The 20,313-nt window shown below is 40.1% G+C and overlaps 1 protein-coding gene across 3 annotated transcripts in view; it reads left to right on the top strand.

Moving 5' to 3' along the window:
* Positions 1-743: 743 nt before the first annotated feature.
* The window catches only part of NOL4 (nucleolar protein 4), a 248,946-nt gene continuing 229,376 nt past the window's right edge, over positions 744-20,313 (top strand). The window contains exon 1 of one of the 3 annotated variants that reach the window (XM_034762851.1): positions 744-2,512. In XM_034762851.1, coding sequence (XP_034618742.1) covers positions 2,246-2,512 — 267 coding nt within the window. In that variant the 5' untranslated portion in view covers positions 744-2,245. Of the gene's footprint in view, positions 2,513-2,979; positions 3,277-20,313 lie in introns of those variants that run through there. The other 2 variants (XM_034762850.1, XM_034762852.1) reach the window with 2 other exon arrangements.

The following is a 20,313-nucleotide window of genomic DNA, read 5'->3' as shown; positions in this document are numbered from 1 at the left end:
TGCTCCCGCTTCTGTGGGAACCCTGCAAGTTAATGAGAATCCACCCGGGACTGCTGAGCTCTGCCTTAGTCCACCGGGTGCAAAGGAAAATCGCTCTGCCTCCTGCAGCTGTCCCTGTCTCTCATTTGTTGCTCCAATAAGCAATAATTAGGTCCTAAGCTAATGATGTGTCAGCTGATCTGCTGTGTGTGTAGAAGGGAGGGGGGACTCGGTGAAATCTCCATGGAAACCCTCCCCTTGCATCCCCCCACCTGGCTCTGGCTGAGGATGTGCTTGCAGCCGCCTCTGCTTCCCTGCGCCACCTTGCTGCCTGGCCGCCCCGCCCCGCCTGCCCCGCGTTCTGTAACCTGCTGCCGCCTGCAGCATGCGCACTGCCCGGGATCCCTAAATGGGACAATTCTGTCCGTCACGTAGCTGCTCAGCCGTCTCCACAGAAACTTTTGTCCCGCTGGCCAATCAGCGCGCGGGCGACGGGGGGGAGAGAGGTTTAGTGTGGAGCTTTGCTCTCGCTCAGCCTGTGCTGCTGCTGTCAGTCCCGGCTCCAGCCGCCGCGAGACCTTCCAATAGAGCCACTGAACAGAGCGAGCCGGGGAGGAGGAGGAGAAGGAGGAGGAGGGGCTGACCATTTTGCAAGTGCCTGCCTGGGACAAGGCTGCTCCACGGTGCGCCAGGGGGCCGAGGCGTTTCACTTTGCTGTTGTGCTGGAGACCAGAGGATAATATATATATATACGTATTACATATATATACGTATATAAAAATGGGGAAATGCTGGCTGTGAAACGGACCAGGAATGTGTGTGCACTTGTCTGGCAGCCAGTTTAGCAGAGGAGCTGAACAGGAGCAGGACGGGTTGAAGCACACAGAGACAGAGTGGGAGTGTGTGTGTGTGTGTCTAAGACAGGGGATCTTGCAGACGCTGGGAGAGGAGGATGGGAACTCCCCTTCTCCTGGTTCCTTTTAATGATTGGAAATAGATATTGAATGGAGGAGCTGCAGTCTGCATTTGCCTTGGAAGATCGTCAAGAGGAGCTAACAATTTGGCTACTTTCACCAGAGAAGGGGGTGTCCTTCATTACGTGGTAGGGGAAAAGAGAGAGATCAGAAATCTCAAGGGTGACTTGAAACTGTAGCAAAGCCAAAGGGAGAAAAAAAAATCGATCCCTTGACAAAATAAGGGGGTTCTATTAAGCATCCGTACGCAAACTTACTTGAATGCCTTGTAGCCAGTTTAGCAAGGAAACCCCAGACCAGAGGAGTCCTACATGTGTGAGCACCATTATTAAACTGGCAGACCAACCGACAGCCGTCTTCTTTTCTTTACCAACATCCTCCTGGGACTGATCTCTCTCCTTTGGTCTAATATCTGATCATATCTTGTACATATTTTTCCTCCATCTGCTGGGATTTTAAATAAATAAATGAGAATTCCTATTAGGGCATTTGAAATTCAATGGGACTGAGTAGGAGCAAGTGAAATTTTCACAGACCGTTTAAAAAAATAAAAATATAAAAAATGTAGATGGGATTTGTTAGGAAGGAAAATAACAGGTAAGAACTTTCTTTCTTTCCCGTACTTTAACGCCCAGAGAAGAGAAATCTAAGGCAAAAACAGCCAGGGAACAGAGACCAATTTGCCCTTCAGTGTTTCCTCCATCCTGCACAGAGGCTGCTTTAGGAGAGGCACGGTCCTCCAGGACAGACACAGAAAACCCTTTGAAAAAGCAGCGAGGGCTGGCTGGGGTGGAGGGTGTTTTTTCACCTGCACCATCCCCGGTGCAGCCGGGTGGAGCTGATGCATGAGAGAAGAATACGAGTCAATATTCTATTTTCTCTTTTTGTTAAGCCAAGGGATAGGATTTTAATTATTTATAAATCAAAACCCTCTGGATAGACGCTACTGGAGACATTGGGATAGTCCTGCCTTGCACAATATTGGAGAGCGATCACGTACCGTAGAAGGATAAGAGAAGCCTCTACAAGACCCGTTTGCCTTCTGTGATCCGGCACAGTTAAAAAAATGAACATTGCTACACTATTGAATTGATTGCTAGCCCCCTACCCATCCCCCCCTGCCCACAACAACAACAAAAAAACCAGCTGGGATCTGCTCGCACCGGGACCTCCTCATTCCATCTTGGTGGTGGATGCATTTTTCATGAGCACTAGGTGAACAGGTGCAAAGTACGTTTGGAAGATCCAGGCACGGCCCGTTTTGTAGTGTGTGTGGTATCTCGTAGGAGATTATGGAGAGCAGCGACCGGGACATGTACCGCCAGTTTCAAGACTGGTGTCTCAGGACTTACGGGGACTCGGGGAAAACCAAGACGGTGACCCGTAAAAAATACGACCGGATCGTCCAGCTCTTGAATGGCTCCGAATCGAGCTCCACGGATAATGCCAAATTTAAATTCTGGGTCAAATCTAAAGGCTTCCAGCTCGGCAATTCGGACGAGGTCAATGGTGCTGGTGGAAGAGGGAAGCAAGTGCTGTACGTGCCAGTCAAAACCACGGTTAGTAGAGAATTGTCTTCCTTGTTATATGTCGACAAATGCAGCCCATAGAGGGAGAGAGGACAGCCACAGTTGGCCCGTTTCTCTCTTTCCCCCTAAGTCATCACCATGTTGTATTTGCATGTCCCATTATGCACAGGTTAGGGCTTTGTGGCCCTTTTTATTTAAAGCGATCATGCAATAGCCCCCCTCCTTCCTCTATGCTGTTATTTGGGGGGGGGGGTATTGTCCCGGCCCCTTAGCTGTGTGGTGTCTGTCGCGTGTCTTGCCATTGTATAAAGGCCACACAATTACGATTGCAGCGGCACATTTTCATAATATACTATTGCGATCGATAGAGCACGGTGTATCCTTACTGGCACAAAGCCAAATGTGGCGCCGGTCGTTTATTTGGGGGCTTCCCCGGGATATCGGGTTTTTTTTATTGTTAGACCGCAGCCCCTGAGACACAGAGCAGCAGGGATATGCCTTGATGACTCTGGAGCGTTGCTATTTTATTAAAGGAGGCGAGGAGAGGATGATCAACAAAGAGAGAGAGGTTTCCACATGACCAAATGGTAGATTTTGTTTCTTTCTGGGATTGCTCAAGTCTCACAGCTATAAAGCTTAAACTCAATTGATGCCATCCAGTAGTAGCACCAGCCTTCCCAGGATCTGAATCTGAATAGCTAGACGCAGTTCTAACAGCGGCGGAACTATTATGCTTGGTGGTGGCAAGAGCTACAGAATTTCCTATTTAAGAAGATGGGAACTATTGGTTACAAGTAGGTTTGCATATTGAACTCTTTAATATATCATTTCCCCCCTCTAAACTACCTCAGGGAATCTAGATTCCTTATTTGGGGATCTAAAGATGGAAACACAGGCAATCTTTTATTTCTGCTTTGGCATTTTGGTTTGATAAACAATATTTTCTTTTGCATTGAAATCTCATCCTGGTCTAATGAATATGCTCCTGGGTGGCATAATACAGAAGTCTTCTTGAAAAATATTCTAGGTTTAATTACAACATGTGTTGCTGGGGAAAATCTGGAGATTCTGTAGAAGTATCTTCTTCAAAGTATTAATAAATCAAGGCATTTGGGGTGCTAGTTTATATTTGTCCTCTTTCTAATCATCAAAGTAACTGTTGTCAGGTAGTATAGATGTGGAATTAATTTTGTAAAGGAGTTAAAAGGCATGCCATAGAGAATGTTCTGAGCAATGTTTATGTTCCCTCCTTACCTCTTCTATTCACAAAGGGTTCTAGGTCTGCCTATAGGTCTAGGCTTTACATGGAGAATGGCATGTTACTTTTCTAGAGTTAAACAGCAGATTATTAATATTTGATCCTGAGATTTTTTGTAGATCAAATAGATTTTGGGATGGAAATTGAAAATCAAGCATAGAACAAAGGAAAAATTATCTCAAATAGAAGTATATTTCTAGGATGATTTATTTTATTCTTCCACTAATTGGAGCAGTGTTTTTTTAAGTGTCTTGCATGAAAGATCTTTTATTTCTTATGGGTTTACTTTTCATCACAAGTTCAGAACTGCAAGCAAATTCCTTATTTTGGGGCAAAATTCAATTAATGAACCGTCTGAATAAAAAGGCTAACTTTATTTTTTTCAAGATTTAGTAAAAGGTAGAGCTATTCTGGGCCTTTCAAAAAACAACACTTCTTTATGTCACCAACTTGTACATTGTCTGGCATCTTTACTAGGCCAGGAGGGTTTGGATTTCCTCCCCGCTTTTTGTTGTTCTTGATTTTTTCTGGTCCTTGTGTCTAGAACCTTTCTTGATGTGTTTACTTAAATGTTGGTCTTAATTCTTCTGCTTGCATTTGGAATCCTATGAATATTTGTGTATCTCTCTCTCAATAGACAGATAAATATTATAGCAACCAACCAGGCACCATAACAAAAGTAGGACAATAGAGATACCATAATACAGCCATAAAAACTTGAAGTATTTCTGCATTACATTGAATTATTAAACATAAAATATTAAGTAACAGATCCTGCAGTCTTTGCTCAGGTAATATGTCCACTGACTTCCATTTGCCTGAGTGTTTGGTTTCCAAAATTTGTTTCACAGAATAAACAAGAAAAGAGTATGTACAGCATTCAGATACGACTTATCAGTTACTAAAAACAAATGTCATCCCCCACTTAAACACATGCAATCAATTTCATACTCCATTCACAAAGGGAAGTAGCATAGTTTAAGCAGATCTGTAGAGTGGCATCTATTTGTCTGATATGTTACTATATGCCAAAGAGTACCAAATGCTCCAAAAGGAATTGTTTTATATATTATGGGTGAAATCCTGGACCCATTAAAGTTAATGACAAAACTCCCATTGACTTAAATGGTGCTAGGATTTCTCTCTATAACTCAAAATTATGTTTTATATAGGAGTAAGCTGATGTTTTCAGATGGCACCCTTACAAGTTAGTGTTGTTTAGCTCTCAAAAGCCCACTCTTTTATTCATTTAGTGAAATCCACACTAACTATTGAAGAGTTTATTCATTTCTGATAATTCAGAACTAGCCCTATTGTTTAGTTTTTACTTATGCCATTTTTGTCTTGCTGTTGTCACAGAAATTTGAGCTCCTGCTGCCCACAGAAACAGCCACAAACAGTATCAAAGCCTAAAAGAGTAAAAACTTTCTCCATCACTTGATCTCTCAAGAGGTAGAAGTAATTAATGTACAATTAATCATCAATGGTAATTCTGGCCAGCACAAGCACTCTCTCTGCATTACTTAGATTAAGTTACAATTTTAACTTCAAAATTAAAAAATAAGCAAATAATATGCAACTACGTTGTTAGGAATTATTCTCTCCTTGAAGCTCTAAGGTTTGTTGCTGTCAGCTACAGAGATTTGCTCCTGATGGTGCTGTAATCCACTGCTGCTGGTAATTAGACATCATTACTGCTGCGTTAAAGGGAAAGAGAGAAGGGGAGAGGACAGACTGGGGCTAATTAACTACTTGATTCTAATGAAAGAAAGAGACTGATAGCAACTGGGAGGTTGCACCGGAACAGACTAGACATACAACGCAGACTTAATTGAAGCAAGGGTATCTTGCAGGCTTAGAGTAGCTGAGGCTTGGTCTACTTTTTGTATTTCATGGGCAGTGACATGCTAGGTTTTGTTCCATTTTTCCCATTGCTTGTTTGGTGAGCATCCCAAAATCACAAGCCTGTTTTAAATATCAATTTAAATATGCAAGCAAGTGGGATATTTAGATAGTTACATGTAGGCTTCTTCTATTTTACTGGCCTGGTCTCCTCAAGAGCAACAGGAACAAATCAATCTCTGAATGTTCACATCCCTCTGTGGTCTAGGAGATGCACTTTTGGTCACCAAGCAACAACATCCTGCAAAACAGCCATTTTAGGTCCAGAGTGGGACAACACACAGTGAAGTATTTGAATACACAGTCCAGCGAACATCTACTTCTGCTACTTTTCACATTGTTACTGTTATTGTCATACATTCTTTTTCATTAAGCCCAAGCTGCACTTTATGAGAACAGTGAAATGATGCCTAGGCATTACATAAAAGTATTAAATTGAGAAATATGCCAAATGGCTGACAATAATTAATATAAACTTTAATGGTTGGTACCCACAATCACTTATGAATGTGTAGACCTAATATTACTAGTGTAATATCTTTTTAAACTGTGTAAATGACTGTTATGATTGGTTTCCTTGTGTTCTCTGTCAATCCACTTTGCTGAAATTGTTGCCTGATTAAAAACTGGAGAACAAAATAATAATAATAAATTATCAGTATTATTTTTCTTGGTTTGTGTTATTCCTGGCCAAAAATATGGTTCCTAAAATCTTCCCAGATTTAGAAACTGATAAAAGAATAAGCTAACAAATAATGGGCCAATAAATACCATCAGATTTTAAGCAGAACTCCCCATTTAAATAAGAAATTCTGCCCACAAATTGATTGTAAGATATGCCCCAATGTACAGAATATACTTTGTACAGAAATCTACAGGGACAAAAGATTCTGATAGTGTAAATCTGGAGTAACTGCACTGACTGCAATGGAGTTACTGAATAACTGAAATCAAGTCTTGCCTTCTGTATGCATTTTCCCATATTTTCTTTTATACTTTTCCCACTTGGGAACATAAAACCAACTTTCATTCAAAAACGAAAATATGTTGGCTTTAGTTAGATCCTTAGATCCTGACCCTACAGGAAGATATGCCTTAGCGGAATAATGGAGCTCCAAACAGGCTAAGGGTCTGCACTAATGGATCTGATTACAGGATCAGGGGCTTAAAAATTAAGGTTTATTGGGTTCAGTAGACCAGTCTGTATCCTCATTTATCTATTCATGGAGTCATTTTCTGATCTTATAATTTGATGGGTGCAGTTTTGGTTATGAATACTAATATACAAGAAATACATTAAAGAAAAAATTGTTTGTATGTTAAAAGAGAGGGTGATATTGTTACCATGTATTTTCAATTATTTTCATCTTGTGGGACACTTTATGGCAATCTAAAAGTGTGCAGCGTCATTTCAATACTTTTCTCTTTATTTTTGTAGCAGTTAGTATTAAAGGTGAACAAAAGAGTTTGGAAATATATGTTGGTAGCGCTATACCCTAATGAACTACCAAAATATAACATATGTAAGAACCACATAAAGGTGAAACAATGTGATCAAGAGAGTGATGTTGAAGGTTGGCTGTAATTTATCCCAGAGTACACCTGTGCAGTAGTTCATAGTCCTACTAAATGCTTCCTCATTTCTCGAAAGCTCCACTCAACCCCTCATATCCTGCAATGTCTTGCTCATTCACCTTACCCTCACAACTACATCTTTACTCAGCCCTTCACAGCTCCCCATTCCTCTTACCCACTCTCTATATCTCTGCTGCCCAGCTTGCTTTCTGGTCTGCTAATGGTCTCTGTGAGTAGTGGAGCTGAGGAATCAGGAAGGCGTACAGGTAGTGTCAGAAAATGGACATAGCTGATAGAACTTAAGAGTTCAGATGATTATTTTTTATGTAGTTCAATTAGACATTCTCTTTATTCATGAAAACCTATGTCATTAAAATTAAAATGTCAAAAGTGGCGTATATTTAAGATGTTGTGTGTGTGTGTTTATGTGTGTGATATTTTGGAGTTTGTGGTAACTGTGTTTGTTTAGCTAGAATTATACAAAGAAGTGTGAGGAAAAACAGAGCAAATTTTCGAAAAGAAAGCATCTGTAAATGTTTCCTCTGTAAAATTAGAAACTATTTTATTTTAAGATTAAATACAAAATACTGTTGTTCTTTGAATGGTGTGCCAAATTTAGAAACCAGATTAAATCACTTCAGTATGAAACAAGAATTTTAGTCTTCCTGTACGTGTAACTTTATCTGAACAAAAGTCACTACTGATATCTCAATTTTATACATATTTATACATACAACATACAACACAGTCAGACACCCACCGACCTTATAAAAAATTAATCACCCCAATAAAGAGCCAACATCTGGCATGAAAGTCCAAGTCTGTAACACAGTTCTTGGTCCCCATTTTTCTCCAGCAAATGTCTTGTAGAAGCAGTGTTCCAAAAATAAGTTGCCAGTTTAATTTATGCAACATTTTGGAACTTTGCTTGGAATATTAAATTGGAGAAAGTGGACTTGATTCTCCACTGTTCTTTGGGCACTAAGCCTACACCAAAGTGCAGGAGGCAGCTGATGAGAGTTGGCACAGCCAGAAGACAAAAAGAAGAGCTAGCTGGCAGAGGAAGCAGCACAAATGGTGAAGAAAAAATTGAGGAGGTAGATATGGAGAAAGATTAGGAAACAGGAAAGAAGGAAACATCAAGAGAACACTGAAACTCCTGATTCTACAGCCAAGATTTACCTCGGTGGTGAGCCCCTGGCAGCAGAAAGTTGGATGCGGTGGCACAAGGCACCACAGAAACTTCATTCCTGAGTAGCTTGCAGGCCAACACAGCTCTCATAATGGGCAGCATTGACAGAACAACTAGTGTGGCTGAGGGATGTATTGATTCTGCAAATCTCGTAGGGACCTGCCAGAAGAAGATAAAGCTGCCTCTGACTGGTGAAGTCCCTGAAGGAGGGCAGATGGCCAGGTTGGTACATGCCTGTGCAGTTTGTGCTACTCTCTACTGCCAAGAGTGAACCTGAGCTTGCACCCTTTTCACCTAATACTTTTTACCCTATTTAAGTAGATCAGCATCTACTTTTAAAAGACCACTTTTAAACAGGTATACTGAGGTAAAATATCCAGATAGGCAAGGAACACTTGCCACAATTCATGATGTTGGGCATTCTTGTACATATAAGGGACCTTGTTAAAGGTCACCATTTCTTTGTCTGATGAATGGCTACTTCCTACACATTCATTTCAGTGTGAGTTTTATGTCTATTAGTACAGGGTTCTCAACACCTAATCCAAAGTTTTGTAAATTGAGTAACTTGCCATTTGGAGATATATATGTATAAGGACTAAAGACAGTCCCCTAAATTTAATATAAGATTTGAACCACTAACTTGTACCTGTGAATACATATCAATTTAAGGGACTATCTGTAGTGGAAATTTTAGTTAATAAATCTACTCTATAGCAGAGTTCACCTTAAGCAAAGACTTTTTTCCAGCCATAAATGTACAATATGAACTTTGGTCATTTTTATTAAATGACCTATTTGAAACTAGGCTGAAATTCATTCAACTATTTTCACTTGAGAGGTTGTAAATGAGCTCCATTGGGAAATGTCAGGAAAGAATTTTACCAATAAATTCACTGTCTGAAAGTTTTGTAAATTGTTGTTCCCCAAAACTCTTTGATTTAGCAGCAGACTACCAATGCTATTACGCCTTGGCTTCCTTAAAAAAAAAAAAAAATCAGAGAATATGGCCGCTTATACTTGAATCACTCTCACTGCAGACTACAATTTCTAACATGGTCAAATATGCGTTGTGGTTAATCTCAATGTCTGCTAGCCAAAAACCTTGTCACAACATTGCCTGTGAAATCGTGTAAGGTCTAAACTCAAGTCAGACACAGAACTTAAGTAGCTGATACTTAATTATAAGCTGCTCTTTTGGTAAAACAGCCATTTTAGTGTGGTATGTGGAAAATCAAACTTTTAGAAGTGACTTGTATTCTCTAGGCCTGAATTGACAATTAAACAATTATTTAAATACATTAGGAGCAGCAAGCTTGTGGTAGGGCCACTGGTTTTGCCAGACTGCAAGAGCAATCAAAGAGCATGAGAAGTTTCACTGAAAATAAATTATTTCATTCAAAGGCTTCCCCACTGTAAATGATGAGGAAGTACTTATCCCCGGATTACACTTTATAGGTAATGAAACTGAGGCACTGATAGAAATAGAGGTATAATTAGAAGAGGTGATGGGACAACTCAAGATAAATTGCAGTAAATCACCAGGACTGGTACAAATCCAAGAGTTCTGAAGAATTAAAGAATGAAGTAATTAAAATATTAACATTTATCATTTGCCATTAAAACAGCTATGATACTGGGGGGTGGCCAAAAATCTATAAAAAAGTGGCAAGGATCTTCATAGAAATGATAGACCTGTGAGCTGTATTTCAATACCAGAAAAGAAACAGTAAGAAAATCATTACAGAGTTGTTAAGTCCTTAGATGAGCATAACACGATTGATATAAACCAGCAAGGCTTCTGCAAGGGTTAATTATATTTCTCTAGCCTGTTAGAATTCGTTGAGTTAACACAATATGGAACTGATGTATATAACTTTAGACTGTCAAGTCTTTTTATAAAATAATTCAGAAGATGAAACTTAGGGCCTGAGTCTGTTCCACTGAACTCAAAATGAGTCTGATATTGACTTTCGTGGGAGCAGGATTGGATCCTTGGTAATGATGGCATAAGAGACAAAAAGTCCTGAAAGACTAAATGCTGGTTAAGATATAAATGCTGGTTAAGATATGGGAAACAAAGGATTGGAATAAATGGCAATTTTCAGCATGGGAAGTGATTAATAATGGTAGGAATGGAGTTCAATATATATAATGATTTGGAAGACAGGTGAATAGCAAGGTTGTCAACATTTGGTGGGGAACAGACATGCAAATTATTTAGGTTAGTCAGCTAGGGAGCACTGAGAGGAGAAAAAAGAAGTACCATAAAAAGTAGAAAAATAAGAAATATTTCAGATGAAATTTACTCTGGACTAGTGGAAGGTAATTCACATAGTGTGTCATTGCCCTTTAATCATTGAAAGAAACAATTTAAAGTTTTTGGACACACCTGAGGTTGCTAGATTATGTGTAACTTCTTAGGGAAAATATCTAGGAACTATTCTAGATTTCTATTTCTTAATGCATAGTAGGAGTAAAAAAAAAGAAGCTGTTAGACTGTGTTAAGAAGGGGATAGAGACTAATATGGAAATCATATTCTGCTTATTAATTCAGTGATATACTCTTGATTTTAATAATGTGTTCAATTTGGTTACCTCTTCTCTAAAGGGATATAGAAGAGATTAAAAAAAGTCCAGATAAGTCAACAAAACTAATTAAAGACATGGATACTTCCAAAAGAGGAAAAATTAAAATGACTAGAATTATATAATTTTGAAAGGCAAAGGTTAAAAGAAAATATGATGGGAGTACATTAGATAGTGAATAATGTAGAGATGGCCAGTCAGATGCTATTCCATCAGACAGGAATATGTGACAACTGACATTAAAAAGTAGCAAATACAGGCCTAGACCGTAGCTTTAAATCTCTGGAAGTTGGGTAGAAAGTCTGCAATGCAGCTCCTGCAGGAGTTCTGACTGACGCAATCAAAATTTCTATTGTGGATAATACAGTGGAGTGGCAGCTCCCGGTACTCTTTGGAGAGATGCAACCTGCACTCCCTTTGTGCCAGTTCTGCTCTGCTGATTGGGGCAGAGCAAAGGACAAGGTCATGGTCCCACCTTCATCCTGTTTCTCCCATCCTCCTTTTGGGTTGCTAGTATCAGTGATAACATTAACCTGAAGCAGTCCTTGACATTGCAGAGAGGAAGGTGTCTTTTTCTGTCCTCTCCCAATGAGCTCCACCAGGGTCAGCCACACTATGGCCTGTAGAATCGGTAAAAGGAAGGACTATTAGACAAATCTATAACTAACCTGTAGCTCCTCGTAAACTCCCAGCACCCTTCCATTTCCCTCTCTTATGGTCTGGGTTTCTCGTTGCAGAATGCTGGTGGCTTCCTCCTTCATTCTTTCATTTCAGATCTATCTCTACTAGTAGGTTTAATCCTCAGCTAGTAGGTTTCATGTACATATGCTGATATTGGCTGAGGTTAGAGAATAAAATCATTCCATGGCATAGTACTGTGTAATTTTGCCCGGGTATATTATGTTTTGTTTGGGGATTTATTTTACTATTTTCCCTGGAAACATGTTGTATAGGCTGCCATGGCAACAAGGACTAGATGGATCACTGGTCAGTTCCAGTATGGCAGTCCCTGTGTATTTGTTTCTGAAGTGATATTAGTCTAGAGGAGGAAAAGAGGTGTTAGCTGTAATGTTCTGGCAATACCCTATGTGGGTCAATCCACAGTGACATTGATAATGACTCGGGCAAAAAGTTTATGATCAACCACCCCTTCAAAGCAAATGTTCCTCCACCTCTGATTAACGGTAATATATGGTATTTCCACCTAAACTTTTTTTTGCAGAGCTGCCGTGCTAGCATATTTCGTTGGTGCTGAAATATTATTTAATTATTACTAAGATGACAGGAAAAGGACAGGAACCAGACCAGGATTGTTTGTGAAAAAAATGGCAAACACTAGACACAATTACCTCATTCAAATGAAAGATGATTTCTAGACGGCAGTGTGGGGTCTTTTCCATGGTGGTAGATAACCCAGGTATCTGAAGGAAATATGGGATGTAGGTGTGCGTTTATATGACATGTCCATTACACTTTTCTATATACAATAGGGGGAAAAGTAAGTACAAAACTCATGCTATTCTCTCTTCACTGGAGAAACTGATAGTTTTTCATATCCTCTTCTGGTAGCTTTCTATCATTTTATAAAAGTAACTCAACAAATTCTACAGCCATTGTTCCCATATGTATAAAAGAATTCTAATCAGAGCAAACATTCAAACTTTTCAGTTGTCACACTTTCTATCAACAGATCCTTCACTCACATACTATGGTGGTAGGTTCCAGTGCAAAACCCTGAGAAAGGCAGACAGAACTCCAAGAAGTATTTTTACCCCCTTTTGCCTGGATTTAGGATTTCCCAACAAGGTTCTAACACAAAATAAGTCTGTAGGGACACACAACATCAAGAGGCTATGATCACTGCCAAAATCATCAGAGTTTTAACAAGACATATAATGCAAATTCATTTGGGGACTATAACTCTGCCCATTTGTCCTTGTAATAAATATTGGGACAAATTCTTCTGTTGGTTTTACCTGTGCAACCATACTGGCTACAGGCAGTTTGGATTGGTGTAACTGAGAGAGAACTTTGGCTCATGATGTGCATTTAAGGAGTTAAATGTGCATTTAAAAATATAAACCAAAGTTTTCCACCTCTAAATAAAGTATAAATTTTTCCTCCCTAGCTGCTCTTCTGTGTAGCAAACACCAATGTTGTTCTCTCCAGAACATCCTAATTTTGCAAAGAATACATCTGGATTTAGGGTCAGGAGTGTGATAATGAAATAATGCAACTGTAAATACTACTTTAGCTGCATCCCTGTCTACTTCAACCATGGAGATTATTTTGAAAAAGGAGTGGGAAAATGTGTTCTTAAACAGGAGATAGTGAGCTAGCTTCATGTTTACGAATATTAGGAAGTTTTTTTTTTAATTTTTCTAGAATTGTAATAGATTAAGTTAGCTTTTCTGATCATTATTTATCTATCTGGGAATTTTACCAAATAATTCCATTGGTAATTACTGATTTTTCTATATTTACAGAAAACTGGTTTTTCATAAATATTGAGATGTGATATTAGCGACATCTGTGATTTTTTATATAAGCATTTAACAAATTAACAACTAGCACCATCCATTGCAGTTTGAAAGTAGGCAGTAAACAAAGTGGAATGTATTTGTTTAGGTTATAACAACTCATTAATCTTTTAATGAAACTCACTTAGTAGGAGCAGTGAGCAAGCCAGAGGAGGACATATGGAATAATTAAGGAACTGTAACTGTAAGAAGTTGGGGAAGAAGATGAATTTGGGTAAACTGTTACTAAGGGCCCAATTCTGCCACCCTTATTTGCATGGGGTGAAATTCACCACTGGGAGAAGGCTATCACAAGCATATAAATAACTTCATAGCACCAGGATTATGCACCCTACTTTGGGGTCTTTTGTAGGTCTTTAGTGATGAATAGGCCTAGTACTGATCCTCTGCCTGGGGGTGAAGTTCACCTACTGAGTAGTATACCATGCTTACTCCATGCATAAGTCCATTGATATCAATGAGTGCTGGTGGCAGATTGGATAGTGAAGCAAGGTGTCAACATGATCTATTAAAATAAAATTCCTTATTTTATATTTTTAAGATTAATTTAACTATAATTACCCTACTTACCTTGCCATAAAATATTCCGATGTGAGGGGATATTGTCTAATAAATGTATGTACCACATGGTTAAAGGGGTTTGATTTTATGTCATTCATTTCAGTGCACACTTACAGGCAAATTTAGCTTTGATGTAATCCTGAGTGACCTCACTGACTTGTAGCTCACACCACTCCTGAATATGGCCTTTATTCGTTGCTTATAACATATTCTATTGTAACTGTCTCAGCCAATCACAATGAAGTGTATACTTACTTCTTATTTATGAAAATCCTCAAACTGATTGTTCGAGAGGGTCTGAGTTGGAGAATAGTTCATTGGCTTTAGACTTTTGAACTTTACCTGCATTGAAGCACATGAAACATAGTTTTTCTCACCTTTCCAAGTAAACATTCTCCTCACACACATTTTTTCTGTTTATTTTAAAAGTTTTCTATTCTCCCTCTTCCACGGCTTTTGCAACAGCAGCTCCAATGGCAAACAGTACCAAATTCAGAATAATAGTAATTAAGATAATGAGTTATAAAGTAAATGAGGTAAAAAGTAAGGAAGTTTTCCATATTTTGGGCTATTGGTCTTTAGCCTCAGAGTTTATGAAGCCCAGCATACAATGCTGCCTGTAAACAGAGCAATCATAAATTATCAACTACCTAACCACTGAAAATAGAGGGGAAAATTAAGTTTTCCATTTTTCACTAAAGATTTTTCTGCAGAAATTTGCCCTTCTAACAATGAATGCTGCCACATCTTATTTCTAAGTACAGTTTATTACTCAACAATGCAGTATTATTTATTTTATACATTAGTGTAGCACCCATTATCATAGTGAATTCGTAGCTAACTAGAATGTATTTGCTGCTAATACTCAAAAGTTTTTTTTCTTTACACACATGTGCAAACCTGAATATAAACATGAGATATACTTTAAGAACATAAGAATGACCATACTGGGTCAGACCAATGATCCATCTAGCCCAGTATCCTGTCTTCTGACAGCGGTCAATGCCAGATGCTTCAAAGAGAATGAACAGAACAGGGCAATTAACTAACTGTCGTCCAGTCCAAGCATCTGGCAGTCTAAGGCCTAGGGACACCCAGAGCACTGGGTTGCATCCCTGATCATCTTGGCCAATAGCCATTGATGGACCTATCCTCCATGAACTTATGTAATTCTTTTTTGAACCCAGTTATAGTTTTGGCCTTCACAACATCCCCAGGCAATGAGTTCCACAGATTGACTGTGCATTCTGTGGAGAAGTACTTCCTTCTGTTTGTTTTAAACCTGCTGCCTATTAATTTCATTGAGTAACCCCTGGTTCTTGTGTTATGTGAAGGGGTAAATAACACTTCCTTATGCACTTTCTCCACACCATTCATGATTTTATAGTCCTCAATCATATCTGCTCTTGTCTTTTTCAAATTGAACAGTCCCAGGCTTTTTAGTCTCTCCTCACATGGAAGCCAGTTCATTCATTTTTGTTGCCTGTTTCCATTTCCAATATATCGTTTTTGAGATGGGGCTATCAGAAATACAAACTATTCCAGGTGTGGGAGTACCAGGGGTTTATATGGTGGCATTATGATATTTTCTGTCTTATTATCTATCGCTTTCCTAATGGTTCCTAACATTCTCTTAGCTTTTTTGACTGCCATTGCACAGTGAGCAGATATTTTTAGAAAACTATCCACAATGACTCCAAGATCTCTTTCTTGAGTGGTAACAGCTACTTTTGACCTCATCATGTTGTATCTATAATTGGGATTATGTTTTTCAACATATTTCAAATTATTTTGCCTTTATCAACATTGAATTTCATCTGCCATTTTGTTGCCCAATCAACCAGGTTTGTAAGATCCCTTTGTAACTCTTTGCAGTCTGTTTTGGACTTAACTATCTTGAGTAATTTTGTATCATCTGAAAATTTTGCCACCTCACTGTTTACCTCTTTTTCCAGATCATTTATGAATATGTTGAACAGCAGTGGTCCCAGTACTGGGGGACACCTGGGGAATGCCACTATTTACCTCTCTCCATTCTGAAAACTGACCATTTTATTCCTTCCCTTTGTTTCCTGCCTTTTAACCAGTTACTGATCCAAGATAGGACATTCCCTCTTATCCCATGACTGCTTATTTGCCTTAAGAGCCTTTGGTGAGGGACCTTGTCAAAGGCTTTCTGAAAGTCCAAGAACACTATATCCACTGGATCATCCTTGTCCATGTTTGTTGACCTCAAAGAATTTTAATAGAATGATGAGGCATGATTTCCCTTTACAAAAGCCATGTTGACTCTTCCTCCAACAACCATGTTCATCTATGTGTCTAATAATTCTGTTCTTTACTGTAGTTTCAACCAATTTGCTTGATACTGAACTTAGGCTTACTGGCCTATAATTGCCAGGATTGCCTCTGAAACCTTTTTAAAAATTGGTGTCACATTACTTGTCCTGCAGTGATTTAGTATGGAAGGTGATTTAAGTGATAGGTTACACAAGGTTACGTACCACTTTGTAGTTTAGGAATATGTTCAGATACAGTGAGATAATAGCATTAATACCCATTTGATATGTGTTTTGTTACCCATTTTCTTCTTCAATTCTTGTCATTTTTGCCTGCAAATTGCCGACTGTCATTTACTAATAGCCATAGATTTTTGTTTCTTTACACTGTCTGTACTTCCAGACCTTGAGGCCTGCTGCTTCTAATTTTGCATTCCAGCCCAACTGCAAGAGCTGAGCGTCAAATGTATGTATCATCTATGGGGAGTAGGATCAGTACACTTATGTAACATTAGTTAGTTGCACCACTAAGTTGCCTGCATTTTAATTTTTTGATCTTTGATTGGAAAGCATATTATTCTGGTGAGTAACCAGATGCAGCCTAAGCTGCACTCAAGAGGAGATCTTCAAGTGGGCTTCTAAATCTCGGCTACTGTAAAATAAAATTTAAAAAATCAATTAACTGGAGAATCTATTAGGTCCAATCCACCCACCACCATCTGGAGCAATAACTTATCTGTCTTATTATTTATCTAAACAAAATTTTGTACATGATGAGAGTGGAAATATGGTAAATATGCTGATTTTAGTTGAAATCATTTGCATGCTAATTTTATAAAATTTCCAAGGCCAGAATGACTGAATTTAGGAATTACTGAACAACAATACCATTGTAATCTGAAATTTACTGTTTTAGGACCCAATCCTGTTCCTACTGAAGTGAATATCAAAATCCCACTGATTTCAATAGAAGCAGAATTGGGCACTAATACTTCTAAAAATTCTAGGTGGTAATACAAATGGCAGTAACTTGCTCATAATACTATACATTACCACAATAGTATTTGGCTGTCAGCATTTTCATTACTTTTTAAAGAATATACAGGGACAGATTTTCAGGAGCATCCAGCTTCCACACCACAGAGGGCTTGAGCCATTTTACAGTGATTCTATTCACATCTGGTATCAGAGGGGTAGCCGTGTTAGTCTGAATCTGTAAAAAGCAACAGAGGGTCCTGTGGCACTTTAAGACTAACAGAAGTATTGGGAGCATAAGCTTTCGTGGGTAAGAACCTCACTTCTTCAGATGCAAGTCACATCTGGAACTCTTTGGAAGCAGATTAGGATTCTGCTGCGTGCAGCTGAGTCAGTCGTGGCTCCCTGGCCATGTGCTAAGGGCTTCTGTAAAGTAGGGAGAAGATCTCTTCCTGCCAAGAGACAAAGAAAATACATCTGTACTCTTCATGATGTACCTATGACACTGGATATCAAATATGCCCATCCCAAAAAGAAACCTCAAAGGTGAATGCCCTTAAATGGTTCAGGTTCTTTCTCTCAAACTGAACCAGAGGATCATTATGGGCAACTATTCCTCTCCCCCATATTATTCAGCAAGGATCAGTTATCTCTTCCTGTTATTCAACATCTATTTTTTAACCACTGGAAGAGCTCTTCCTGTTATTCAACATCTATTTTTTAACCACTGGAAGAGCTCTTCCTGTTATTCAACATCTATTTTTTAACCACTGGAAGAGCTCTCATCATGTACAAAATTTTGGTAAATATGCTGATTTACATTTAAACAACATGGGCTAAAGTATGAATAGTATATAGGCAACACCATCTCTTTATGTCAAAGGTAAACAGCACCATCTCCCAGCATTCTCAATAATTTACTCAAAATTTACACCTGGCTGGCTAATGCTGAACCCAGACAAGACTAAGGAAATACTGACAAGAAGAGAGAAGTTTTGCAGGAAATTCAAAGGTTAAGATTACTATCGCAACATTAACTTAGTCATATTAATACATATATTTAACAGCACAGCCCCCAAAATATTGCTTCTGTCATGTGTGTGCCGTGGCCAAGCTATAGTTGCTGTGGGAACCATAATTGAATTTTCTAACTTTTTGCATGTTCAATTTTGCATTAACATACCCCTTTGAATTTATTTTTAGTACTATACTCTAAGGTCATATGCTGCATGTTTTTTCTTTACAAGCATAAACATTTTATCATTTAAAATAAAGCTAAATCCTATATATTCTTTAAATGACTATAAGATCTGCATAGATATTAACAGAAGTAGGAACATGATTCAGGAACAATTAGCAAATTTCAATCTGGTTAATTTTTTGTGTATAAAATAAAAATGGGAGTGTTATAATTATTGTCTTTTGAGCATGGTATTAAGAACAAACCTTTACTTGTTATATTGATGTGTTTTCTGGAGCCATTTAAACACAGTAAGAGGAAAGCATCTCAACCCTAATTGGTGTAAAAACCTTGAAATTCCCATAAACAAATATCTATGATGCCTAAATTATCAATTGAAATTAATGGGAATAATTTTATTTTTCTTACCTGTGAAACATTCATTATGTGTGACTATGACTCCTGGATATAATGAATGAACTGAGAAATACATATATCTGCCACTGGTTTAGCAATTGGCAGACATTTCTTCCTCCCCTCCCCTCCCCCTATAGCCATATGGTACGGTAAATAAGTGCTATAGGGTTTCCTAAGCTAGGTATAGTCCAGATTTCTTGTTGAAAATATAGTTCCTATACGATAGCTCTTGCATAGTACACAACGTTTGTCCCCTACAAGCACCTCTCCCTGCCTGTGCGTTCAACAGCCGGATAATAACCTAGAAACTGATCTCACACACCCTGTGTTTAGCATACACCTTGGGAGAGAGAGACGACCGGGTGAATCAAAGAGCTTAGTGCTGGCAGCTTAAAAGGGGGCCATATGCCCTGCCTGGCTGCTCTAGTGGTTTTCTCTAGGTTGGTCTGACCCACTCAGGGGGCGCCGCTCATTAAAACAAAGGAGTGGGAGTGGGGTTGGGAATGGGACCCTCCCTGTAACATCAGGGGGAGCAGCAGTGTAACGTCGCCGGCCTTTGTGTGGGGCTGACCAAGGCTCCCCTAGAGAGGGGAAGGGGGCTCCTCCCCCGGGGTATCACTGCGGGAGAAGCCGTGGCCCTGGCACAAGGAGGGCATGAAAGTCCGCCCCAAGGGGCTCCGTGTGGCACGAGGGTTTCCCGTCCCAGCATCTGTGCCACAGGCCCCGCTCCCCCGCGGGGAGGAAAGGAGCAGCCCCGCTCTCCCCGTCCCCGCTGCTGCAGGGTGTGCCGCTGGGGCAGGGCCAGCTGGAGCCCCGCTGCGGAGGCTGCGCTCTGCCCGAGCCGGCTGCGGAGGCTGCAGCGAGACACAGGATGGGCCGGGGGCCATGCTGCTCTGGCTGCGTCTCTGCGGCTGCCTCCCCCGCCTCCCGGCTCCGCCACGGCGGCTGCTGGGTTAATTGATTCAGGGGCCGGACTGGCACTCAGGGCCCTATGGGGCGGCGTGGGGGGGAGGCTCTCCCTGCCTCCCACCCCTCCTGTTCCTATAGTAACACTGAAATACCTCCAGCGCCGGCAGGGCTCGGAGGCGCCTCTCCGGATTGGTGGAGTCTCTGGCTGGGGAGGGAGGGGGGCAGAGCAGGGAGCGGAGCTGGGGCAGGCCCGGCAGCAGCAGCAGCAGCAGAAAGCTGAGCGCATCCTCCTCCTCCCCGCCCCCCACCGCGCCGCGGCCACTCGAGTTCCCATGGAGACTGTGTGTGCAGCAGCAGCACCTGGATGGGCAGCAGCCTGGAGAGATGCAGGACCATAGAAAGGCACCCACCCAGGCTGACACCCCAACACGTGCTGCTGCCGAGTGACACTGAC

Source organism: Trachemys scripta, chromosome 2 (assembly GCF_013100865.1).
Source record: "Trachemys scripta elegans isolate TJP31775 chromosome 2, CAS_Tse_1.0, whole genome shotgun sequence".
NCBI classification, from domain to species: domain Eukaryota; kingdom Metazoa; phylum Chordata; order Testudines; family Emydidae; genus Trachemys; species Trachemys scripta.
The sequence above is the reverse complement of the archived record's forward strand: the minus strand, read 5'-3'. Positions and strand labels throughout refer to the sequence as shown.